The sequence below is a fragment of the Suricata suricatta genome, chromosome 5 (genome assembly GCF_006229205.1).
Source record: "Suricata suricatta isolate VVHF042 chromosome 5, meerkat_22Aug2017_6uvM2_HiC, whole genome shotgun sequence".
Taxonomy (NCBI): domain Eukaryota; kingdom Metazoa; phylum Chordata; class Mammalia; order Carnivora; family Herpestidae; genus Suricata; species Suricata suricatta.
In genome coordinates this window covers 10343853-10367809 of record NC_043704.1, presented here as the reverse complement: position 1 = coordinate 10367809, position 23957 = coordinate 10343853, and the positions used below count along the sequence as shown (strand labels likewise).

The 23957-nt window shown below is 51.6% G+C and overlaps 1 protein-coding gene across 4 annotated transcripts; it reads left to right on the top strand.

Annotated features, from left to right (window-relative positions):
• The first annotated feature begins 389 nt into the window (after window positions 1-389).
• Window positions 390-22065, top strand: CHAF1B (chromatin assembly factor 1 subunit B). 4 transcript variants are annotated; one of them, XM_029938985.1, is made up of 14 exons: window positions 390-466; window positions 1187-1356; window positions 1795-1927; window positions 4454-4571; window positions 5968-6071; window positions 8355-8451; window positions 10243-10327; window positions 11455-11548; window positions 15479-15548; window positions 15643-15734; window positions 17510-17675; window positions 18874-19236; window positions 20577-20671; window positions 21454-22065. In XM_029938985.1, the coding sequence occupies exons 2-14, from the start codon at window positions 1231-1233 to the stop codon at window positions 21543-21545; spliced, it is 1635 nt and encodes a 544-aa protein (XP_029794845.1). In that variant the 5' UTR covers window positions 390-466; window positions 1187-1230; the 3' UTR covers window positions 21546-22065. The 4 variants fall into 4 exon arrangements, with proteins under 4 accessions (XP_029794845.1, XP_029794846.1, XP_029794847.1 ...); XM_029938986.1 differs by having other exon boundaries at window positions 396-466; window positions 1145-1356; window positions 17513-17675; XM_029938987.1 differs by having other exon boundaries at window positions 396-466; window positions 1145-1356; window positions 20580-20671.
• Window positions 22066-23957: the final 1892 nt, after the last annotated feature.

The following is a 23957-nucleotide window of genomic DNA, read 5'->3' as shown; positions in this document are numbered from 1 at the left end:
TTTCCTTTTACCGGACTGTAAATTGCCTAAGAGTAAGTCTGAGTCAGTTTCGCTCTCCACTGCTTGCTTATCCAGCTCCCGCACAGGGTCCAGAGTCTAGCAGATGCTCAGTAAACGTTTCCTAAAAGATTTAACCTAAAAGGGAAGAAATGATTGAATGAATGAATCGATGAACTCACCTATTTCACCGATGTGTCAATCAAACAGGTAATTACTGAACTAGCAGCGGCCCAATGAGATTCCGAGGACTCCGCCAGCTGTGAACCACCCACTGCAGCCAGAGCAGGGGCGGGGGTGACACGTAACCCCGCCCACCTAAAGGCGGGGCTCCTTGATACTCCCGTCTACAAAGAGGCGGGCCGTACGTGGCATCCCGCCCACTCGGAGGCGGGGCCTGCGGCGCGCGGGAAGAAGCGCAGGCGGCGGCGGGAGCTGGCGCGCGGACTGACTGACCACGTCCTTGCAGGTACTGCTTCCCCGGCGCTGGCTCCGGCTCCGGCTCTGGCGTCCCCATAGTCTCCCCGCGGGTCCGAGCGAGAGGGTCTCGCTGAGGGCGGGCCGCGGGGTCCCGGCATAGCCCCGGACTCCGTGCGTTCGCGCGCGCGGCGGGTCCCCGCCCCTGCCCCGTGCGGCCTCCTCCCAGCTAGGCCCGCTTTCGGCTTTCCGGCTGAGCGCCGGGTCCCGGGCGCCCCCGGACCTGGGGGCTGTCCCCTCGGGTTCCCTGGCCTCGGTTTCCTCTCCCGGGCGATCCTCTCCTCCTGGCGACCCCAGCCGCCTGGGAGGTGGGCATCCCTCGCGGCCCCCGCCTCGGGCTGTCCCCTTCCCCGGGCAGCCTCCCCTTCCCCCGCGCGACCCGGCCCCCGGCTCTCCCGGAGCGCTCCGCACCCCCCACTAAGCGGGGGCGGTCGCGCGGCGGGGTCGGCCCCTCGATTTCCTCTGCCTGGGTGTTCCATTTTCCCCTTCCCGGAGCTAGCACTAGAATAAACGGTCGCGGCTCAGCGAAGCATTTTAGGTGAACCTGCAAGGTGTCACCCTAGAGGTCAACACTAACATCCTTTCCCAGGGCAGCGTGCATTTTTAATAGTTAGCAGGGTTCCTGGCTCATAATAAGCGCTCAGTATACCTTTCCTGCTATAATATTCAGTTCATTACCGACGATTCTCAACCTTCCTGTCTCTGGGAAAAGAACGGTGCCCGACGAATTGTGTCGTCCCATCAAGACTCGGGAGGATGAAAGTTATTACCTGCGAAATAGCCTGGCACAACAAGGAGCCGGTATACAGCCTGGACTTCCAGCATGGCGGCGCCGGGAGGATCCACAGACTGGCGTCCGCCGGTGTAGACACGGCGGTTAGGGTAAGTGGGGCGGACGGAGCGAGAAAGGCGTGGGGAAGCACTACTGAGGCAGCGTTCTCCATTCTTTTCTTTAAAAAGAATGTCAGCAAACTCAAACGAATCCGAATCCCGTCATCTAGTCCAGAGGGAGAAATTCTCAGGCCTCCAGTGAACCCTGAAAGCAGAAGAAAGCTTTGTTCCTTGAGTAGTGTTCCCCAGATTCATAAATGGAGGCTCATTATTTTAAGAATCCCGAGCCAGTTCCCTTTGGGGAACAGTTTGCAGGAGAAAGAGGAAGGAGGGAGGGCAGCAGGCTGGTTTATGTTTCAGACAGAAGTTCCATTTTTATGTGTCAAAAGGAAAACGATTTTCTTCCTGAAACTAAGCAGATTTTGTTTTAGTAAGCAGATTGGTAAGTGCTCACTGTGTTTCCCTGAGTGAATGTTTTGGTATCAACAGATCTGGAAGGTGGAGAAAGGACCCGATGGGAAGGCCATTGTTGAATTTTTGTCCAATCTTGCTCGCCATACCAAAGCTGTCAATGTCGTGCGTTTTTCTCCGAATGGGGAAATTTTAGCATCAGGAGGAGATGGTGAGTACTAGTATTATCCTTCAGAATTCCTTAGAAACCAGATGCCTGTGTGTCTCATGTTAAATAGTGAGATGTGAGCTAGGTATGATTAAAAAAATTTTTTAATGGTTATTTATTTTTAAGTGCATTTAATGTTTATTTTTTATTTTTGAGAGAGACAGAGAGTGGCTGGGGGAGGGGCAGAGAGAGGGAGACACAGAATCTGAAGCAGACTCCAGGCTCTGAGCTGTCAGCACAGAGCCCGCTGACGCGGGGCTTGAACTCACAAACCATGAGATCATGCATGACATGAGCTGAAGTTGGACGCTTAACCAACTGAGCCACCCAGGCACCCCTTTAATGCTTCTTTTTGAGAAAGACAGAGTGTGAGCAGAGGAGGCGCAGAGAGGGAGACACAGAATCTGAAGCAGGCTCTAGGTATAGAGCTGTCAGCACAGAGCCCAACGCAGGGCTCGAACTCACAAATGGTGAGATCATGACCTGAGCCAAAATCAGATGTTTAACCGACCAAGCCACCCAGGTGCTCCTGTATGCTTTTATTTAATTAAAAAACACTTTTTTAAAATATTTATTTATTTTTGAGAGACAGAGAGAGCATGAGCAGGGGAGGGTCAGAGAGAGGGGGAGACACAGAATTCGAAGCAGACTCCAGGCTCTGAGCTGTCAGCCCAGAGCCGCACGTTGGGCCCCAACGCACAAACTTCGAGATCATGATCTGAGCCGAAGTCGGCCGCTTAACCGACTGAGCCGCCCAGGCACCCCCATACGCTTTTTAATTTTAGGAGTCATTTGACCTCTCAATGTGCCATTTAGATAGTTTAGTAAACTAGCGTTCTGGGGAGCATGAGGGTATGGAGGGCAGCAAGCTTAACCCCAGAAGGGCTGTTTCAGAATGGCCCCTCCTCAACTTTCGCCCCCATCTGCTGCCTGGTGGAGGCAAGTAGGAAGGTGCTCACCATTTTGTCGGAGTCCCGACGACTAGCCTGGCTTTGATTGCTGATTTAGTATCTAAGTGATCTCAGCCTTTCCCACTTGCCTTTGTGATTAATTAATGTGCTTGGGGAGTATTGTCTGACTGGCCCTCTCAATTATATTTGTTTGCTGGGAGTAGATTGACTCCTGTTTCCTGCTTGTGCTTGCGGGCGTAACAATTGCCCTGAATTTGTAGATCAATTTGAGACACGTTGCTGTCTTAACAATATTAAGTGTTAAACCCGTAAAACTAGGACTCTTTCCTAAGCGATTTACTAAATCGTTCTTTGCTTTTTCCTTATGGGTTACTAAAAAGTAAATCGTTTTACTATGCTTTGACACCAGAACAGTCTAGAAGTTAGTACAAAATAAAACTGACGTCACAGACTTTGCAGGCGGAGGAAAGACACCTGGTTAAGGTCACTGCCGTGACGTCCAGGCTGTGTGTGCACAGGGGGAAGGTGGGACGTGGGGAACATCACAGGGGGAGGCCAGCGGGCTGTCTTCTGAGAGGTTGCACAGGGCAGCACTCGCTGGGCAAAGTCCTTTGGCGTCGGAGGCCCAGAAACCTGCTGTTCACAGTGGGGAGTGTCTACCTGTCAGTGTCAAGGCTGATCTCCCCACCAAGCTCCCAGGATTCCAGTTCACTCGGAGCGCAGGTGCCCTCACAGCCGGCACACTCACTGTCCTGCCACTTTTCAGGGGGAGGCCAAGAGGTGCTCAGACTTGGGTGCTGAGTTTGGGGTCAGAGCACTCAGACAGTTGATGGTTTCAGACCGAGGTATCTGCTGCGTCCGTATGAGTAGCTAATGTGTCCGTGGCTTACCACGCGCAGGGCATCGTGTTATCAGTGCTCTATGTGTATTGACTCATTTAATCCTGGAGACAGGCCTATGAGGTAGGTACGCTGTTATCCCATTTTACAGGTGAAGTGACTGAGTCCACATGCTAAGTCTTACTGAAGGTTACACAGGAACCCCTTTGCCAGTCCTTGCTGCTGGCTCTTTGTGGCTCTTTGTTTTGTCCTATTCAGCCCTTAAGAGGTTGTGCCTTAGGGTTTGTGAGGGTAGTCAGTCACGTTGCAGTGGTGTCTTGCTGGCCTGGGGCCCCTTCTGTTTACTTAGACTTTGTATAACGTTGATCTGGTATGAGTTTGATTTTAGAGGGTTTTTTTTTGAGGTTTACTTTATTTGAGAGAGGGGGACAGTGTGCACGAGCAGGGAAGGGGCAGAGAGTAAGGGAGAGAGAGCACCCCAAGCTGGCTCTGCACTGTCAGCACAGAGCTCGACGCGGGGCTCGGCCTCATAAACCGTGAGATCATGACCTGAGCCGAAACCAAGAGTCAGACGCTTAACCAACTGAGCCACCCAGGCGCACCTGATTCTGGAGTTTTGGATTAGAGGCAAACCTGTTTTTCCTGTCGAAATTCTTAGAAGTCCATCATTGTGACCAATTGTCTATTGAACATCACGAGTAGGGTGTCATACCCTCAAAGGCGAGAAATGACGGAGCGTGCACAAAGTGTGGCTTATCTTTACGTGGATCCCTCCGCAGATGCCGTCATTCTGCTCTGGAAGGTGAACGATAATAAGGAGCCAGAACAGATTGCTTTTCAGGATGAGGACGAGGCCCAGCTGAACAAGGAGAATTGGACTGTCGTAAAAACCCTGAGGTAACTTGGAGAGGGGCCAGGGGAGTGCCTCAGCTAACTGCTCCGAATGCGTTAACTTCACATGCACTTGATTATTATTTTTTAAAAAAGTTCTTTTGAATAAGCGCTGTGCCCAACATGGGGCTTGAACTCACAGCCCTGAGATAGAATCCTGTGCTCTACTGACTGAGCCAGCCAGGCGCCCTGCATTCTGACTTCTGTCTTACTTAACCTTTCACTTACTCAAGACAGAGATGAGAGAATCATTAAAAAAATTTTTTTATGTCTTTGTTTTATTTTGAGAGAGAGACAGAGAGTGAGCTGGGGAGAGGCACGGAGAGAGGGAGACACAGACTCTGAAGCAGGTTCCAGGCTCTGAGTGGCTGTCAGCACAGAGCCCAACGCAGGGCTCAAACTCACAAACGTGAGATCATGACCTGAGCCGAAGTCAGATGCGCAACCAACTGAGCCACCCAAGCACCCCGAAAAGAATCATTTTAAAAGCTAGAAACATCAGGGGCCCTGGGTGGCTCAGTCAGTTAAGTGTCCGACTTCGGCTCAGGTCATGATCTCAGTTTGTGGGTTCGAGCCCTGCGTCAGGCTCTGTGCTGACTGCTCAGAGCCTGGAGCCTGTCTTCAGATTTTGTTCTCCTCTCTCTGATCCTCCCCCTCTCATGTTCTGTGTGTCTCTCTCTCAAAAATAAATGTTAAAAAAAAATAAAAACCAAATAAAATAAATCAACATTAAGAAATTAAAAAAAAAACTAGAAACATTAAAATGGGTTTTGTTTCTGCTATAGAATTTATTTGGCCAGAGTGAATCAATTATAAAGATACAAATACCTTTGAAGGTGGTGGATTATAGCTGCAGCTAATAGATTCCACTGGAAATTTCTAAAACCCAATTTTTAAAAATATTTTTTTAAAGTTTACTTAGAGAGAGTGCAGCAGGGGAGGGACAGAGAGAGAGGATCCCAAGCAGGCTTCGTGCTGCCAGCACCGAGCCCGACGCAGGGCTTGAACCCATGAAACCGAGAGACCGTGACCTGAGCTGAAACCTAGAATCAGACGCTTAACCGACTTGAGCCACCCAGGCACCCCGCCCCCCCAGTCCTATTCTCGTGTATGGCCTCTGAGTTTGCTTATAAATTTTTTTTAAATTTTCTTTAATGTTTTTTATTTATTTTTGAGAGACAGAGAGAGACAGCATGAGCAGGGGAGGGTCAGAGAGAGAGGGAGACACAATCCGACGCAGGCTCCAGGCTCTGAGCTGTCGGCACAGAGCCCGACGTGGGGCTCCACCCACCAACCGTGAGATCATGACCGGAGCCGAAGCCGGACGCTTAACCGACTGAGCCACGAGGTGCCCCTGCTTGTAAGTTTCTGATGTTTTTTCTTTTTCTCCTTTGGATCGTAGGGGCCACTTGGAAGATGTGTACGATATTTGCTGGGCAGCCGACGGGAACCTGATGGCTTCTGCCTCTGTGGACAACACGGCCATCATCTGGGACGCCAGTAAAGGTGGCCAGTGCGCTTCGGCTGCTGTCAGGGGGAGGGGCTTTCTGTGCGTCTAAACAGCTAACCTGCCCGATCTTTAACGGCGTAAGAGGTTTTCCTAGTGAACTAAAATAGGTATTTGGCTCAGCGGGTTAGGGGTTAGCCCCATTTGTCATGGATCCGACTCAGGGTTGTCACAGTGGATGAGGCCCAGCCCTGAGTTACTGGGGCCAAAGCAAGGTCCATCCACATGCCTGGGGGTGCAGACGTGTTGGGGGCAGGGCTAACCCCTGCCTTTGCACGACTTTGGATCTCGGAACGTTTAGCACGTATGTTAGCAGGATGGGCACTGAATGCTCCGTTGGGAGAGGTAGGCGCCGGCGTCCGTTTGAGGAGACAGAGGACGGCCCAGAACACCTCGCTGCCTCTGCAGGACCTGTGCTCTGGCTGGGGAGACAGCAGACCTGTGACATGTTATAAAGATAGCCACGAAATGCCAGTAGCCGGTAGTGGCTAATGCCTGCCTGTTTTGCCCCCTGCAGACCTTGACTCAGCCTCGACGTTTCCTCCCCAGCCTCCTGCTGAGCTGCTGTCCAGTGCGCAGGCTGCGGGTTCTCCCCCAGCCCAGGGGCCCTGGGAGGGACTCGGGGCGCAGCGGGCACCCCACCACGCTGCTTGCACATCCGGTTTATCCACTCTGTGACAGTCTCTGTTCGCTTTAGGTCCCTGCCATCCAACCAGACCCCCTCTGCCTCACCTCACGAGCTCTGTCACGTTCTGATCAGTCCCTGACTTGGGCACAATGGAGGGCTGGTGTCCCCGTCGTCTCCTCTTCCCCACATCTGGCCATTGCCCTGGAGGATTTCAGTGTGCGCACGGACAGTCCACCCAGCAGCCCCCGGAAGCCAGTTGTAATGACCTTGAACGTTGCCAGGTCATGACGTCCCGCATGATCGTGGCTGCCTCCCGGCAGGGCGTCAGTCGCCGTGGTGCTGGGAAGGGGCCGCAGAGTGAAAGGCCCATCGGGGGAGGCTGCTCCGAGACTTGACTTCGGCAGCAAAGAGGCTCGGCCTGTGGGAGCAGCCAGTGCAGGGGCGCTGCGGGGAGCTGCTCGTGTGGCAGGACTGGTCCTGCAGAGAAAACCCCGCCCACATACCGGCCTGACGACAGCACTTGTGGTTAAAAGGCCTCTCGTAGGGGCACCTGGGGGGGCTCAGTCGGTTGAGTGTCTGACTCTTGATTTCAGCTCAGGTCATGATCTCAAGGTTCACGGGATCGAGTCCTGCATCGGGCTCTGCTGACAGTGTGGCGCCTGCTTGGGACTTTCTCCCTCTCTCTCCACCCCTTCCCTGCTCATGCTGTCTCTGTCTCTCAAAATAAGTGAACTTTAAAAAGAAAGAAAGCCTCTCTTGTAAAACTCAGGGTTGTTTGAGGAGATGCTGTCACTGACCACAGGCCGCCTTCATCTCCCAGACCCCTGAAAACACTGGCAGGAAGGTGAGGGAGGGGGAGGGAAGTTAGCCTAAAGCACGCTCACTGCATTTCGCATGGAGGGCGGGGTTCCAGGGAGTGGAAGGTAAGTGAGCCAGTGTGGACCCCCCTGCAGAGAAGAGGGATTTTGGTTTTTGTTTCTTGTTTCTTTTTTTTTTTTTTTTTTAAGAATGGCCAGGGTTCCATAACTCCCTCTGCTCTTTATCCGGGTAACCTTTGTGCTGCTGGTTTTCTCTCTTTCCACAGAGTCCCTTTTCCATCCCTGCTGACTTTGCCCAGCTCTTGCCTCCCACCTGGCCTCCTGTGCCCTCTGTGACCCTCAGTCTTCACGATGCAGGGCACTTCTCAGCCGAGTGTTCCTCTCGGCCGCACTTCAAATTCCCAGAACCTTTTCCGTATACACGAGGGTCGCTGTCACATACCTCCTGTCCTCGTCTTGCCGTCTGGGCCTTGGACCTCACCCTCTAGAGTCCTCAGTGACCCATTGCTCCGTCCGCCGAGGGTCGGCCTACAAAACCTCGTCCTTCATGAGCCCCCTCACCCTGCCTGGCGGGGAGAGCTGAACTCGGCTCATCCCGTCTCTGACCCTCCCTGTGCCCGTCTACACCGTGCTCAGCGGGCTTGCCTGTTGGTGTGTCCCTCCTGCGAAGCGGCGGGTGCCCGGGGAGTGCGGGCCGCGTGAAGTCCTTGTCCCCCAGAGCCTGACGCAGCGCCTGCTGAATGACGCAGGGGGTAAAGTGCGCGATATTCAACTGTACTTGAGCGCGCTCGCGCGCGCGTTGGCTTTGCTAAAGCTGTCGTGTGCTTTCTTCGCAGGACAGAAGATCGCCATCTTTAATGAACATAAAAGTTATGTCCAAGGAGTGACCTGGGACCCCTTGGGTCAGTATGTAGCCACCCTGAGCTGTGACAGGTACGTCAGGATTTGGCGAGTTGTCTTCCCTGCCGGCTTGAGATCTCCGGAGGGATTTTCATCCCCACCTACCAGTCACGAAGCGGGGGCTCGCTTTGCTTCTCTTGCTCTTGTCTCATATCAAGTCTTTGGTTTTGCTGGCACTCTCCCACCGTGACGTGAACATGGAGGCTAGTTAGGCAAGTGCTTACGCGGAGCGCTTCGGAAATCTTTCTTGAAGGGGTGAATGAATGTAGAGGGAACTTTGAATTACATGTGAATTTCATGGGCAACATTTGTTTATGCTTTTCTTTGTTTTTGAGAGAGGGCACAAGTGAGCAAGAGGCAGAGAAAGGGGGAGAGAGAGAATCTCACAAGGAGCAGAGAGAGAAGCGAGGCTCACCTGAAACAGGGCCCATTCATGGGCAACATTTTAAAAAAAGTCTTTTATAAATACGACTTCTGCAAGAAGGACTTCCTAGTGGTTGGGTTGGAATTTTCCCCTCCCCTTCCCCTCCTTCCTTCTCTTTTAAAAAAAAAATGTTTTTAACATTGTTTTTGAGAGACAGAGCATGAGCGGGGGAGGGGCAGAGAGAGGGAGACACAGAATCGGAAGCAGCTCCAGGCTCTGAGCTGTCAGCACAGAGCCCGACTCGGGGCTTAAATTCACAAAATGTGACGTCGTGACCTGAACCAAAGTTGGACGCTCAACCGACTGAGACACCCAGGCGCCCCCTTTTATTTTTTTTTAAGTTTGTTTATTTTGAGAGAGGCAGATAAAGAGGGAGAGAGAGAATCTCAAGCAGGTTCTGCTCTGATATGAGGCTCAAACTCACAACCATGAGATCACGGACCTGAGCCGAAATCAGAGTCAAAAGCTTAACCGACTGAGCCACCCAGGTGTCCCTGGGTATTTCATTCTTTTTTTTTAATTTTTTTTTAAGATTTTATTTATAAGTAGTCTCTATACTCACTGTAGGACTTGAACTCACAATCCTGAAATCAAGAGTCTCCTCTACCAGTTGAGCCAGCCAGGCACCCCTATTTCATTTTTTGTTTATAGTTTATTACTGCAGTCATTTTAATGACTCCATTTAAATTAATGTAAAAATAGAGTATCTTGTCTTTTCTGAAAGGATGTTTGTTGCTCTGTTTATTGGCGTCGTGCATTATTTGTGTTCTTGGAACAAAGAACTAAAAATCAGAGGTGGTGGGTATATTACTCCTCAGTCAAGATCATCCTTTTGCGTATTTCTCAACTTCTTTCAGTCATAACATGTTTGACTTCAGGCGGCCCAGTGGTGTGGAAGAGTTAGTGTTTATGAATCGAAGCATCTCCTGTTAATTCCGTGTACATTTATTTTCTGATCTGTGTGTTTTATTCATGCCGTCGGCAGAGGAATGATCTGATTAGCTAGTGGGAATTAGCAACAAGCAAATTTATCTGCTAGTGTTTTCCTGACTCTTGCAAATCCCTGAGGGAGAGACTGGTCAACACAAGAGGAATGTCTCTTGCAGTCCCACAAACTGCCACTGGGCAGAGTGTCAAGGCCTGCAAAGGCCAGGCCTAGCGAACATCTTACTTGACAAGTTGAAGCATTCAGTAAAAAGTGAGTTTCTGACCCGTTTCCTCACCTCATTAGTGACCTCCGTTGGGTGGTTTGCTCCTGTCATAACAAGTCAAGTGTGACAGTCGTTATCAATGGTCTTGGAGGCTGACATGGTTTAATCGGCCTGTACTTCGGATGGCAGACTGTTTCTGTGGGGAACACTGTTCACCAGGAGAGATCGGTCAGACTGTTCTTTCTCCAGGATCCTCAGGGTGTACAGCACCCAGAAGAAACGCGTGGCTTTTAATGTCTCCAAGATGCTGTCTGGAGTCGGGGCCGAAGGAGAGGTAGGAACTGGCTGCCCGTCTGTGGGCAGCGCTGCAGGAAGTCCTGCAGCCCAATCCCCGGCCTCAGGCCCCTGAACCTTGAACGGCCATGTGCTTCCTCGGGTCCAGCCAAGGCTCAGCGTGTTGGGCTGGTTGGCATGAAAACGGGGACATTTGGGAGCCAGGGGAGAGTTGTGGATGGTGGGCAGAGGGGTCCAACTCCAGCCCCCTGTGGAGTTGCCTGGAAACCTTAAAAAAAATGTGTGTGCCTGCCCCCCACCCTCCCCTCGCCGGGCTGTGATCCCCTGGCTTGAGGTAGGCGGGGCCGCTGGGACTCTGAGGTGTAGGGAGGGCCAAGAGCACTCTACCACAGGGAGTCAGTGGCAGGCAGTGCACCCTCCTGGCAGGTGTGGAGAGAACACGGCCCGCAGACCGCGGGGACCCAGCCAGCCGTCCTAGAGGGGTCAAGACCACGGGGGCAGACTCTTAGACACAAGGGAGCAGGTTGGTCCCTGGAACAAAGAAGGGACGTGGTGCAAACCCGGGCCTTGAGCAGCTGGCGGGGGCCGAGCGGGCCGAGAACCGGCCACCCCGAGAGCTCACGTACGGAGAGGAGGGTGATGCCGGGTCTTTGGGTCCTTGAGACGTAAATGCTTGATGTTGATCGAGTGGCAGTGAGTGGGAGCAAAAACCGTTCCGGATGTTCAAGAAAGGTTTGAAAAGATGGGATTAGCAGTTTAAGAGTGGACTAGTTTCTGTGTAAGCGGCGTCCGTTGCGTCAGAAGTTCTGAGTGGACACACGCAGGGGACGAAGGGCCCCTGTGCATTGCCCTGCTTCTCTCTCCTGGGCCCACCGTCCAGACACACCGCTGTTGACGGCACGCGGTGTTCTCACGGGCTTTGTAAAGAGAACTGTGGGACCGCAAGCACGTGGCCCCGGACGCACATACCGCTTTGCGTAACGCAGATGGGCGGTTAGGCTTTGTGAGAGATCACTCTTGCAGCCTTGAGTGACTGTTTGACTTGTAATATATTTCCCGTTATGTGAGTAATCAGTGACACTGCGTAAAGGGAAAAAAAAAAGGAACTGATAAGCCTTTATTTTGAATATAAAGATTTGGATTAATGTTTAAACTTGTGTGCCACAGGCCAGAAGTTACCGGATGTTTCATGATGACAGCATGAAGTCCTTCTTCCGTAGACTGAGTTTTACCCCTGATGGGTCACTGCTCCTCACACCAGGTGGGTTTGACAGGCTTCCGACTTGAGGGTGTGAGGGCAGCGGTGGTGAGGTCTCCGCCCCTGATTCTGTGATGCCGCTTTTCAGCTCAGTGAATCCTGATTAAAATAGCGGAGCCCCTGCACCCCGGCCCCCCGCCAGCTTGTTCAGACATTGAAACCTCCAGGAGAACTTCACAAAGCACTGGTCCCTGGGTTCCGCTCCCAGAGACTGTGGTTTGATGGGTCCAGGGTGTGTGGGGTCTGTGTTTTGGAATTTTAAAATCTCCCAAGTGGTTCTGACATGCAGACAAGTTGGGGAGTCACTAGACTAGCGTGACGGACATTTTCCTCTTAAATTTAACATAAAATTTAATGTTTTTTTCACGAGGCATGTGTGTAGAGGTTGTGGTGCTAAAGCAGGTTTATTGTTTTTATTCTCGATGAAGCAGTGTTGTGACAGGGACAAGTTTGGCTGGAATAGCTCGTGAGTGGGACAAAACAGCAGAACCAGCAGGGGCGAGACAGGTTCATTGTCTCTAGGAAGGCGTGAGGTTAAGGCCAGCAGCTGTGGCCGGGGCACTCAATGCCAGGGTGTCCTCAGAAGAGTGTCTCCTGCCCTCCGTGGTTTGGGTCCTGTCTTCTGTTTGAAGGCGATGACCTAACCCAAGGCTGAGCCAAACAGCAGGGCACAGGTCAAGTTGGCCACTAAGTATTCCAGCCGGGCTGGGCGGATGAGGCCCGAGAGGGTGTGAATCAAACATGGGTACGTGTGATGTGTGTGGGCTGTGCCTTAGGACATCGGGGGTTATGTGGGAGTGACATTGACCTCAGGAAGGGGTGTCTCAGGTGGTGGCCTTGGGAAGGGGTGTCTCAGGTGGTGGCTAAGTGGATTAAAAGTCTCTTACTAAACTCGGTGACAAACCTTTGCTAAATGGCCTCTCTAAAAATATTGTGTTAAAATCAGGTATCGGGTGGGTGTCTGCTATCACTATTATCCTTTGTGGTGTTATAGACGCAGGAAGAGGAGAAAATGGAATTACAAAGGTTGGTAAAGAAGAAAACTTTGTGATAAGATTATGTTTCTAGAAAAATCCAATAGAGTTTAAAATATCAGAATAAATAAATTGATAAAGTGCTGTAAAATTCATAAAAATCTATACTGGGATTCGTACTTAGAAATGTAAAAAGGAAAATTATTCCATTCATAATGCAAAATCCACAAAACATGGGGGGAAGATTGATAAGGGCAGAAAGCTTTTATGAAGGCTAGAAGGTCTTATTGAAGATTGTAAAGCAAGTTCTGAACAAATAGAAATTTCAAGTTCTAAAAATTAACATATGAATTGCTATTAGGCTTTTTTTTATTGGACAGCATCTCAGTTTTGTTAGAGTAAGTGCTGAAGAATAGTTATAATTTCTTTAAGTTTACTTATTTTTGAGAGTGTGAGCAGGGGAGAGGCAGGGAGGGGGGAGAGAGGATCCCAAGCAGACTCCACAGTGTCCGCATGGAGCCTGATGTGGGGCTCAAATTCGTGAACTGTGAGATCATTACCTGAGCCGAAATCAAAAGTCGGACACTTACCTGACAGAACCACCCAGGTGCCCAAAGAATAGATGTCAAAGTATGAAAAATAGGAATATTTGAGCTTGCCTAAATGTCAGCAGATACTATGGTGCTCCTGTTCTCAAGTCAATATGGTTATTAGTGTAGGAATAAGCAGATTAGTGGACCAGAACAGAAAATCCAGAAATAGATCCTGAGATAAAAGGAAATTTAGTATCTGATCTGGGTGACATTTCAATGGGAAGAATGAATTACTGAGTGAATGGTGCCAGCTGTCTGGAAGAAAATTGACTTTTTTTAAATGTCCTTATTTCATTTTGAGAGAGAGAGACAGAGTGAGCAGAGGAGGGGTAGAGAGAGGGAAACACAGAATCTGAAACAGGCTCCAGGCTCTGAGCCGTCAGCACAGAGTCTGACACGGGCTCGAACCCACAGACTGTGAGATCATGACCTGAGCTGAAGTCAGATGCTTAACCAACTGAGCTACCCAGGCGCCCCAGAAAATTCTGCTGGACTCTTAACTTACATATGGAAATAAATTCCAAGTGAAGTCAGTACTTAAATCTGAAAGGCAAAAGCGCAGGAGGACATCCTAGAAACAGGGAAGACAGGCTGAGACAGGAATCCCAGAAGCTCTGGAAGGAGAGGCCGGTTTGTGATGGGGAACTTCTGAACGGCAGGGACCCCGCACGCAAAATCAATCAACAAGTAACGGAACTGGAAAATACCATGCACAGGAAAGAGCTTATGTGTATGACATCCAGTGGCTCTTCCAAATTGATGAGAAAAAAACACAAGAAAAAGAAAAAGATGAATGAAAGAAACAAGGCAGTTTGTAGAGGAGCAGATTGACATGTTCAGCACCCACAGGAGAAGGTTTGGACCCTCAGTGATCGAGAAATACAAAGGAAAGTGCCATAGATTAGGGGGTCTCTTTATTCTCTTCAGACTGGAAAAAAGTGAAAACCCCCCCTTGCTGAGGGGCATGCAGAATGTGGGTACGGCTGCAGGAGCGTGAATTGTTACAGCCGGTTTAGAAAATAGTCTGGAAACCGTTAAATGCACGTACTCTTCAGCCCATCTGCTCCCCCCTGCCCCATGTCTTAGACTCAGTCTTTTTTTTTTTTAATTTTTTTAATGGTTTTAATTTATTTTTGAGAGACAGAGACAATGTGAGCAGGAGAGGGTCAGAGAGAGAGGGAGATACAGAATCGGAAGCAGGCTCCAGGCTCTGAGCTAGCTGTCAGCACAGAGCCAGACCGACATGGGGCTCGAACCCACGAACCGTGAGATCATGACCTGAGCCGAAGCCAGATGCTTAACTGACTGAGCCACCCAGGCGCCCCTAGACTCAGTCTTTAAGAAATGAAAACCTAGTACATAAAAGTGTCTTCAATGATGTTTATCCAAGGATAGTTTCTAGTTGCGAAAAAATACCGAGGAGATGGGTGGATGAATTACAGTATTTTCATACCAGTGAATTCATCTACTTAGTGGAGATCGTGAAGCTGGTGAAGAAGATGTATTATCCAAGTCAGCTTTCATGCGTGGTTGGTTGAGCAGAGCAACATAAGCAAAGGTATAAGCAAGACCCTGTTTTTGTGAAATAGACTAGAAACCCCACCCTATGAACATGTACACGATTGAGTCGGAACTAGTTGGGTTGGTGGTGTGAACATGGAGGACACACCTGTTTGTTCAGATGGGTTATGGGGGGGATGGAAGTGGGGGCTGGTGGAGAGGGGAGAAGGATTACCTGACAGGGTCTCCGCCCACCCCCCCAGTGTAGATGAAATGGTCACGTGTGAGATGACACGTGTGTGCCTAACAAGAAAGAGGTTGCTATATGGTTGACAGTCATTCTGTGGCCGGGTCCGGCCTGATTATAAGGTCATCCCGGGCGAGTGTGGAAGAGCTCAAACGCGGCTCTCACCAGGGCAAGGTCAAGGTCAGCCGCCGCAGGGGGCTGGGGGTGGAGCCTGGGACTCCCGGCCGCCTCCTGGCTAGTTGCAGACCCTGGCTGGCAGCCAGACTCCAATCCAGGGGACAGAGTGGGGTGATCTAGCGAGAAGGGTCTCCAGCAGGAAGTGGCTGGCCTCCCTGACGGAGGTCTGCTCAGGTCTTCCTGCAGAGAAATACAAAGTAAAGTGACACACAGGCCTGAAGCCACCCTGGGCAGGTGGGCCGCTCAGGGGAGGTGACAGGTGGGTAGGGCTGGAGTAAGGGCCGAGCCCAGACGGACTGTGTATGTTTGTCCTCAGTCACAAAAACACTGACTAGGACACATGGCTCTGGGGAGAAATGGGTTACAAGCCAGGGCTGGATGCTCTTGAGTGTCTCTTCTTCTAATAAAACCTTCCCCCCTCTGTCCCCCCACCGCCCCACAGCTGGATGCGTGGAGTCTGGCGAAAATGTAACAAATACCACTTACGTTTTCTCCAGGAAGAATCTTAAAAGGTATGCAATTGAAGACATCATCGAAATGTTTACCCTTTCTTTTTGCCCTTTACTAAAGTGCCCTTTTCTAAAAAGGTCATGACCGATCTTTCAGGCCTATTGCCCACCTTCCCTGTCCTGGCAAAGCGACGCTCGCGGTTCGCTGCTGTCCCGTCTACTTCGAGTTGAGGCCCGTGGGGGAAACGGGTACGTTGGGGCCACGGTGGTTGTGTGGGGGCTTCTCCCGGCGGGCTGCCGGGCTGCGGGGTCGGGATGTGGGTTTTCTCCCGCGGGGAACGGCCGTGCGGGTTTGGTGCGGTTGAGTTACGGTGAAGAGCGGGAGCAAAGCCCGAAGTTCTCAACACGTCTGTCTCCTCTAAAATGCGCTTTCTCTGCTTAGCCTTTAAAGGAATGAAAGTAATTTCTTTTTTTATCTGAAGCAAATGGAAGGTCATTCACTATCCATCTCTTATGGAGCAAAACTAGGTTTTTTAGTTTTTTTCCTCAAGGTTTTTCTCATTATCAGGGGCTTTGAGGAGTCGGGTTCTGACGGGCCCTGGTGTAGTTTTCTCAGGTTCTTGTGCTTGGGATTCGTTGAGCTCTTAGATCTGTGGGTTTCTAGTTTTCATCGACTTTAGGGAATTTCAGCCATTACAGTTTTAAATAGCTTTTGTCATCCCCCTTCCTCCCCACAAGGGGCTCCACCCACACGAGTGTTGGGCCATTTGAGGTGAGCCCGGGGTTACTGACCATCTGTCTGCTTGCTTTTTCCCTCTCAGTCTTACGTTTTCTGTATTCTGTATCCCACCCTCTACCTAATTCGCTCCATCTTTCCTCTTCTTGAACGCGTAGGATGCAGTTTTTGTAAATGGCGAAAGATTTATGGGAGCTGAAGAGAAACCAGAGTATTCAGTTTTTGTCATAACCTTTAATGTCTTTGTGTACAAAGGATTCATTTTGATTTTTTTTTCCTTCATGGCTAGTAATTTTTCATTAGATGCCAGACATTGTGAATTTTACCTCCGTGGATGCTGGATATATTTTTATAAATATTCCTGAGCTTTGTCCTGGGAGTCAGCAAAGTTACCCAGAAACACTGTGCCGCTTACCTTCGTGAGGCGCGACCAGGGCCTAGAGCTAGTCTCCCCACTGCCGAAGCAGAGCCGGCTGAGTAATCAGGCCCCGGAAAATAGGCTTCCACTGTGGCTGGCGGAACAGGCCTTGTCTGGCCTCGCGTGAGCTTCGGGAATGGCTCTTTCTGTACTTCTTGCTCTGGCCTCCGGTGGTTTCCTCACTTACATGTGCTGATCAGGGCTCAGCTGGAGACCAGCGAGGGCCTGTACGTCCATCCCTGTGACCCTGGCTTCCCGAGCCTTCCTGCTCCGTCCTCTCCCGGGCTCCCTCTACCTTTTCTGGGCCTGGCAGCTCCGGGCAGCCAGCTGGGGGGTAGGATTTCCTTGTTCACTTCCCTTCCCTTGGGGATCACGGTCCTCCAGTGCCTGATGGTCCGAAGTCTTGGAAAACATTTTATATGTTTTACTTGGTGTTTCAGTTGCTTCAGGTGGGGGGCGGGGGGGGGGTGTACATCAGGCCCCTTTTCCCCCAAGGAAGCAGCTGTTCTAAGCTTTTTAGTCCTTTTATGTGAATGAACGTAATGAACTGAGCTTTTAAAACATCACCTTAATAAAATGTTCTAGGTTACTCTTATTTTTTCATATCAGAAAGTTGTTTTATTCACCGGTTTTTTGTTTCCACTTTTTGAACCTTGGGTGCCCCCGATTCTTGGATCAGGACAGGTGTCCTCATCAGGTCATGTGTGGCTGTCCTTTATTCACATGTAAACTAAAGGACTGATTTTTTTTTTTTGGTAAAGCATACAGCAAACTAGCCTTCAGTAAAAGGACGTGATTTGCGTCTGCTGAGAGAGGGCTTCTGGGAAATTGTTTCCTTTGGCTTCTGCTTCCTCCCTGCTTTCACCCGAGCAGACAGAGCGTCCCAGGAGCTGGGCACGGAGCTGGTGCAGCTGCCCTACCGCCTGGTGTTTGCCGTGGCTTCTGAAGACTCGGTGCTCCTGTACGACACTCAGCAGCCCTTCCCTTTTGGCTACGTGTCCAACATACACTACCACACCCTGAGTGACGTCTCCTGGTGAGTGGCCGGTGGGGGGTGAGTGGCCGGTGGGGGGGTGGGTGGGGCCACAGCCAGGGCCGGGGTGAGGGGGGGGGCGGGCATAGGCCCCTGGGGGCTGGGAGCATTGTACCTCTACAGGCAGCTTTTTTTGGCTGGTGTTTACCAATTCCTTTTGCTTATTAAAAAAAAAAAATAGTAAAAAATGATTAGGTTTATTTAAAATCATTTTTTTCTGGGGCACCTGAGTGATTCAGTTAGTTAAGCATCTGACTTCAGTTCAGGTCATGACCTCATGGTTTGTGGGTTCGAGTCCTGCATCGAGCTCTGTGCTGACAGCTCAGAGCCTGGAGTCTGCTTCAGATTCTCTGTCTGCCTCTCCCCTGCTCATGCTCTTTCTTTTAAAAATAAACATTAAGAGCAATTTTTTAAAACAATTTTTTTGTCTAAGTTTGAGAGGGGGGAGCGAGCACCCGTGCATGCCCGTGCAAATTGTGGGGAGAGAATCCTAAGCAGGCTCCAGCAGAGCCCTGATGCAGGCGGGGCTCCAACTCCCAAACCTCGAGTCATGACCTGAGCTGAAGGCAGATGCTTACCAGACTGAGCCACCCCTGGCGCCTCTTACTAATTCATTTTAAAGGAGAGCCGTTTCTAATTTGCTAGAATACTGCTTCCTATTGTAACAAACTTCTGAATGAGGCCATTCAGTTACCCAGGGGTTCCTCTAATTCTCAAACTGAGGGGGGGACCCTGTGGGCTCCCTGCTTGTTGGGGACTTGCCAGGCCCTCTGGGCTTGCAGGAGGCCTGCAGCCACAGGCTCCTGCTGCCCAGAGCTGCGCTGGGAGTCACTTTGTGCCCCGCCCTCCTGCTGGTGGTCCTTGGCGCCCCTGGGTCCCCGATCCCCCCACCACCTCCTTCTTACTGTTTATAGTCTTTTTTTCCTCCTTTTCATTTTCATCTTCTCTTGTGGGGGAGAAAACAAAAAAAACAAAAAGGAAAGGTCCTCACACCTTCATCTGGGTGTATTTGACGACAGTCTCAAGATACTGTGAGGCCTGAGTAACGCGGCGGGGCCGGGAAGCAAAGGGCGGGAGTGAGGCCCACACAAGCCTGTGATTTTGCTTCATCTGCCGTTTTGTCACTAGTCGTGAGAGCCTAGAGAGGGGCCCATAGGCTTCGGTTCGGTGTCTAACCTCTTCTCCTGTTTGGGGAACAAAGGTCCAGCGACGGGGCCTTCCTGGCCATTTCTTCCACGGATGGTTACTGTTCGTTTGTGACGTTTGAGAAGGATGAACTTGGAATACCTTTGAAAGAGAAGCCCGTCTTAAGCGTGAGAACTCCTGATACAGCAAAGAAAACGAAGAGTCAGCCACCCCAGGGGTCTTCGCCAGGCCCCCGGCTGGTAGAGGGGACCCCCAGCAGCCCCTGCACACCCCCGCCTCCGGTGAGACCGTCGCCAGCCCCTCCGGCACCTGCCGAGGAGAAGGCAGCCCTGCAGCCCAGCACGCAGAACCCCAAAGCGCCCCTGGCCCGGAGGGTCACTCTGAACACCCTGCAGGCCTGGAGCAAGACAACGCCCCGGTAAGAAGCTTCGCTGGCAGGTCCCAAACGGGGTGCCGCCACCCGTTAGTGGGGGAGATGCCAGAAGCACCTCACGCTGCTGCCCGAGACCTTCCTAACCGTGACCTCTGCTGGGTCCCCGCTTGCGCCTCTCAGGCAGGCTCCAGATCCCTGTGCAGGGCCCCGAGACACCTGGCTGACCTCTTCGGGCGTTCCCACTGGCCCCGCCTCGCCCTGTGTCCCGTGATCTCTAGCCCACCCCTGGGGGTCAGGGTCCCCCGTACACTCTGCCCTAGGGGACCTTCTGTGCCCTTACCTTCCTCCGGGAGCTCCAGCCACCTGTGTCCCTGGTGACGCTGGGGTCCTCCCTGGATGTCCTTCCAGCCCTTCCTCCGTCTTAAAACATCACGTTCAGCAGCAGGGGGTTGGGTAGACTTCTCTATTCCCTGTTAGGTTATCAGCCCCTTACCGCAGGAAGCGGGTCCCTGGTCATCACCTGTGTGCTGCCTAGAGCAGTCACGGACACTGGGCAGCAGGTAGGAGAATCAAAGCAACATCTTGAGGCGGTTTTTACTGCATCCATGGACTGGCTCCCTCCGGGTGATGCCGCAGGGGTGTCTGTGTCCCTGTCTCTCTGGCTGGCGAGCCTGCCTCAGTTCCCCGCTCCCACCGCAGACAGAGCCCCTGCGTTGTGCGGGGCAGCGGGCGTCCAGGGCTCTTCCCTCGCTCTGGCCCGGTAGGAGTCCTGGGGAGGGAGCAGAGGACAGGCCCCACGTGTCTCCGGCTCTCTGTACCCTGCCCAGGACTTCGCCGGCAATCTGGCGTTTGGCTCCTCTCGAGTCTCTGAGCTCTGTAGCCTAGCGACCTTTTTCTGTTTGTTTTCCTGTTTTGGGGGGAAGGGAGTGAGAAGGTGAAATACTTTTGGTATGAAAGTTTTTCCCCTCTTAATTTCTTGGAATCTTCTTGCTGGTGGAAAAAAAAAAAGTTATTGAAAATTAAGTTTGGATTTTAAACAAGAACTGTGTTTTGGAGCTTTCTGTAGTAGAAACCATCTCTGCTGGCCTCGTATGGGCAGCGTCCAGTGAGCTGTCGGCATCCCCTTGGAGGTAAACAAAACACAGGTTTTGGAACTCATAGGTGACTAGTGAAGATCTGACTGTTACAAGCATGGCGACTGAACTTGTACATGAACATAGTCCTTGTTTACTAAGTAGGCGCGTCGGCATTTAATCCCTCCGTGGTAGGATTAGCTGAAGAATTCTAATGTCTCCTCGGGGTAGTTTTGAAATTTGGCATCATCATAAATGATTCTTAGGACACTAATAAGCCATGTTCCCCTTTCCTACTTTTTTTTAATTAAGAAGGATAAACTTAATGCCCTTGAAGACAGAGACTCCCCTGAATTCTGCACCAACCAGTAGAATCTCCACCCCTTCCTCCGAAGAAATTCACCCAGGTGAGTGATACTGGATTAACAGAATTAAAGATACTCTTTCTCTTTTGTTCTTTTGGAAATTGACCACCTAATGTTAAGGCCGTCCTGAGAAAGCAGGGATGCCTCTTACTAGACCTGTCATTCAGACTCACTGGCTGCTGTGTGTTGGCGGTGGGGAGAGTGCCTTTCTGCGGTGGCACTCACGGTAGCCGAGTAGGTGACGGGTCCAGGAGGTGCTTTGTAGGGTCAGGGTCTCCACCTGGGCACTGGGGACAGTCTGGGTCAGATAATTCTTTGTGTGGGGCTGTCCTGTGATTGTGGGGTATTTAGCAGCACCTCTGGATGCCAGTGCCCATTCCGCCCCCTGCCCTCCACCCCCCCACCCCCCGTGACACTGCCCAGTGTCCCCAGAGGTTGCCCAGCTGAAATCGCCCCCAGTTGAGAACCACCGGGTTCCCTCCCCTTATGTTCAGATAGGACCTCGCACAGCAGCTCGGTGCCTTGACTGGGCACATTTATTTTGTAAATTATCAGCTCACTCTCATTTTAATATTTTACTTATTTTTGAGAGAGAGAGACAGGATGATCAGGGGAGAGTCAGAGACAGAAGGAGAAACAGAATCTGAAACAGGCTCTAAGCTAGCTGTCTGCACAGAGCCCAACACGCGGCTCGAACCCATGAACCATGTGGTTATGAACTGAGCCGAAGTCGGACACTCAACCAGCTGAGCCACAGGCGCCTCAACTCCTCATTTTAAAGAGGTGTTCACTTACTTGCCAACTTGTGCCTGTTCATGTTCTAGGGATGCCCGGGGACCCTCAGGACAGTCCTCCGGAGCCCAAGCGGCCGCGGCTTGGCGAACACAAAGGAAGTTCTCCGGGTCTGGACTCTTGAGGAGACCGTTCTGCTGCTCCAAGACTGCCAGGTCTGGGGGCCCCGGGCGCAGAAAAGGCTGCCAGACCGGGGACGGCGGAGCCTGACGGACACTCGTGAATTGTTTCCTGTAACAGAGGATACACATGGACCAGTCTTTCTCCAGAACCATGTTTGCAACTGAAGTCAAGATACATGCTTACGCGGTGAACGTGGTCAGAGGCCGGATCATCGGCCTGAGTTTCCGAAACTGGAGCAGTTTGGCATTGACTCGTGTGGAACCAGAAGTCTTGAAATGCTTGTGGGGAAAGTACAGACATTTTGCGAGTAGACCCCTTCCCAGAGCTGCAATGAGAGAAGAGAAAGTTATTTGAGAAGGTTTATTCTGTTGATGATGTTACCTTCCAAACAGTTGCTTTTTAGGAGTTCGTTTCCTGATTTTAAAGGTAATAAAAATGCTCATACTGGAAAGTTAGCGAGAATAAAGTAGGAAAAGTGGGTCCGAGACGGGACTCCGCCACCCTCTTCCCACCGGAAGGAACCATGTTGCTGTGTTGGCATATTTATTTCCTTTTTTTTTTTTCCTTCTTCTTCCTCGGGAGAGAGTGGAGATTTCACTTTAGATAGAGTTTGGTATCCAAATAGGTTAACTTCAGGTTGATTTTTCAGAGTAAAAGAACTTTTCCGGAGCACTTTTTACTTCTGCCTTTGCTCTCACCACCCCCGGGGTGAGGGTATGTTCTGCCCTGGGGGGGGAACCAGAGCCGGGGGCCGGGTTGCGCACCCCGGGCAAGGCGCTGGGGGTGGCCACCGAGTGGGACCCCAGTGTGGCAGCGCCCACTGCCACTTCTCCTCGCCCAGAAGAGAGCTTCTGGGCTGTCGTTGAAGTTCATGATGCCCCACACCTGTCACCATGGCTTGGTGGAGCCGTGGTCCTGCAGGTGAGGCCTCCCCGCCCCTGGAGGGCATGGAGCCTCGGCTGGTCTGACAGGAAGGGTTGGAGGAGTGGATGGATGTGCCCTTTGGAACTCAGGTCAGCAGCAACGAAGGGAAGAATTGCAAAGAGGATCAATTTGTTGCTTAATCCATAACCTCATAACCGAGATGGTCTGGTCCCTTGTACACGGGAAGGTGGCGCACAAGAAAGGACTCACCGCGGGTTGAACCGGAAGGGGACGTGTGCACAGCTAGGACAACATGGGTACGAGTCACACTTGGTGTCAGGTGGGATCTGTTTTGACCAGTGACTCTCAACCTTCACTGCACACTGAGATCACCCAAAGAGGTGACAAGAATATGGTCACCTGAGTGCCCGCTCCAGAGGGAGTGGCCTAACGGCTGGGGGCGTGGTCAGGGTTCTTTAAAAAAAAAATATTCGGAGCTTTTGATGTTTATTCTTGAGAGAGACAGAGCATGAGCGGGGGAGGGGCAGAGAGAGGGGGAAACACAGAATCAGAAGCAGGCTCCAGGCTCTGAGCTGTCAGCACAGAACCCAACTCGGGGCTTGAACTCGTGAGCCAAGAGATCACGACCTGAGCCGAAGTTGGACGCAGCCCACTGAGCCACCCAGGCGCCCCAGAACTCCAGGTAATTCTGCCCAGCCATGACTGGGAAATCCTGAGAGGAAATCTTTTCCTGAATATGATCTCTCCTGGTTATTTAAATACATTTCCGCTGAAAGGTTCTTACTCTGTCCTTACTGACCGGCAGCCCTAGTAGGAAGCTCTGCTGTCAGTTTGAAAAGATAATTAATGCGTGTGAAGTGCCATCGGATCTTCACAGAAAAAAAGATTTTAAATTTCCTGGGGCTGGGGGCCTCGGGGGGGGCTCAGTCGGTTAGGGGTCGGCCTCTTGATTTGGACTCAGATTGTGAGATGGAGCCCTGGGCCTGTGGCCGTGTGGAGCCTGCTTGGCATCCCCCTCCCGGCCTGCCATGCTCATGCTCTCAAAACAAATGTAAAAAAAGGTCTCCCCCCCGCCCCCCGCGAGGCTGGAGTGAGCGGTATTTCGTGGTCATCGATCCCGGGACAAAGAGCTGTGATGATGTGTCCTGTGTTCTCAGTGAGGGAGCCTGCTCTCCTGGCCTCACTCCATATCTGTCTACACATCTGTGTCTTGTACAGCGACAAGGTGGCGGGCCGGCCCGGAGCACCGTCAGCCTGAGGGATGCGTTCAGAGGCAGGACTAGTCTGCCAGGTGTCACTGGATATAAGTTACAGAATCATCAAAGCGCAAACCATGGTACCCGGGTCCTGATCTAAAACTGCTTCCGTCTGGGGAGCCCCCCGGGGAGCCTTCCACAAAAGGAGCCCGGCCTGAGGGGCAGCAAGAACCGACTCACCACCTGGAACCTGCTGTCAGATGGGGTGTCTGCCCCTGTGCCCCCTCACCTCACACCACGGTGGGTGACCAGGCCCGAGCCGTGGTGCCCCC

Bases quoted from the DNA above. Each gene is read 5' to 3' on its own strand.
- CHAF1B (XM_029938985.1), top strand. From the start codon at position 1,231: ATGAAAGTTATTACCTGCGAAATAGCCTGGCACAACAAGGAGCCGGTA. The intron at 1,357-1,794 runs GTAAGTGGGGCG...TGGTATCAACAG, and splicing joins GTGTAGACACGGCGGTTAGG to ATCTGGAAGGTGGAGAAAGG. The intron at 10,328-11,454 runs GTAGGAACTGGC...TGTGTGCCACAG, and splicing joins GAGTCGGGGCCGAAGGAGAG to GCCAGAAGTTACCGGATGTT.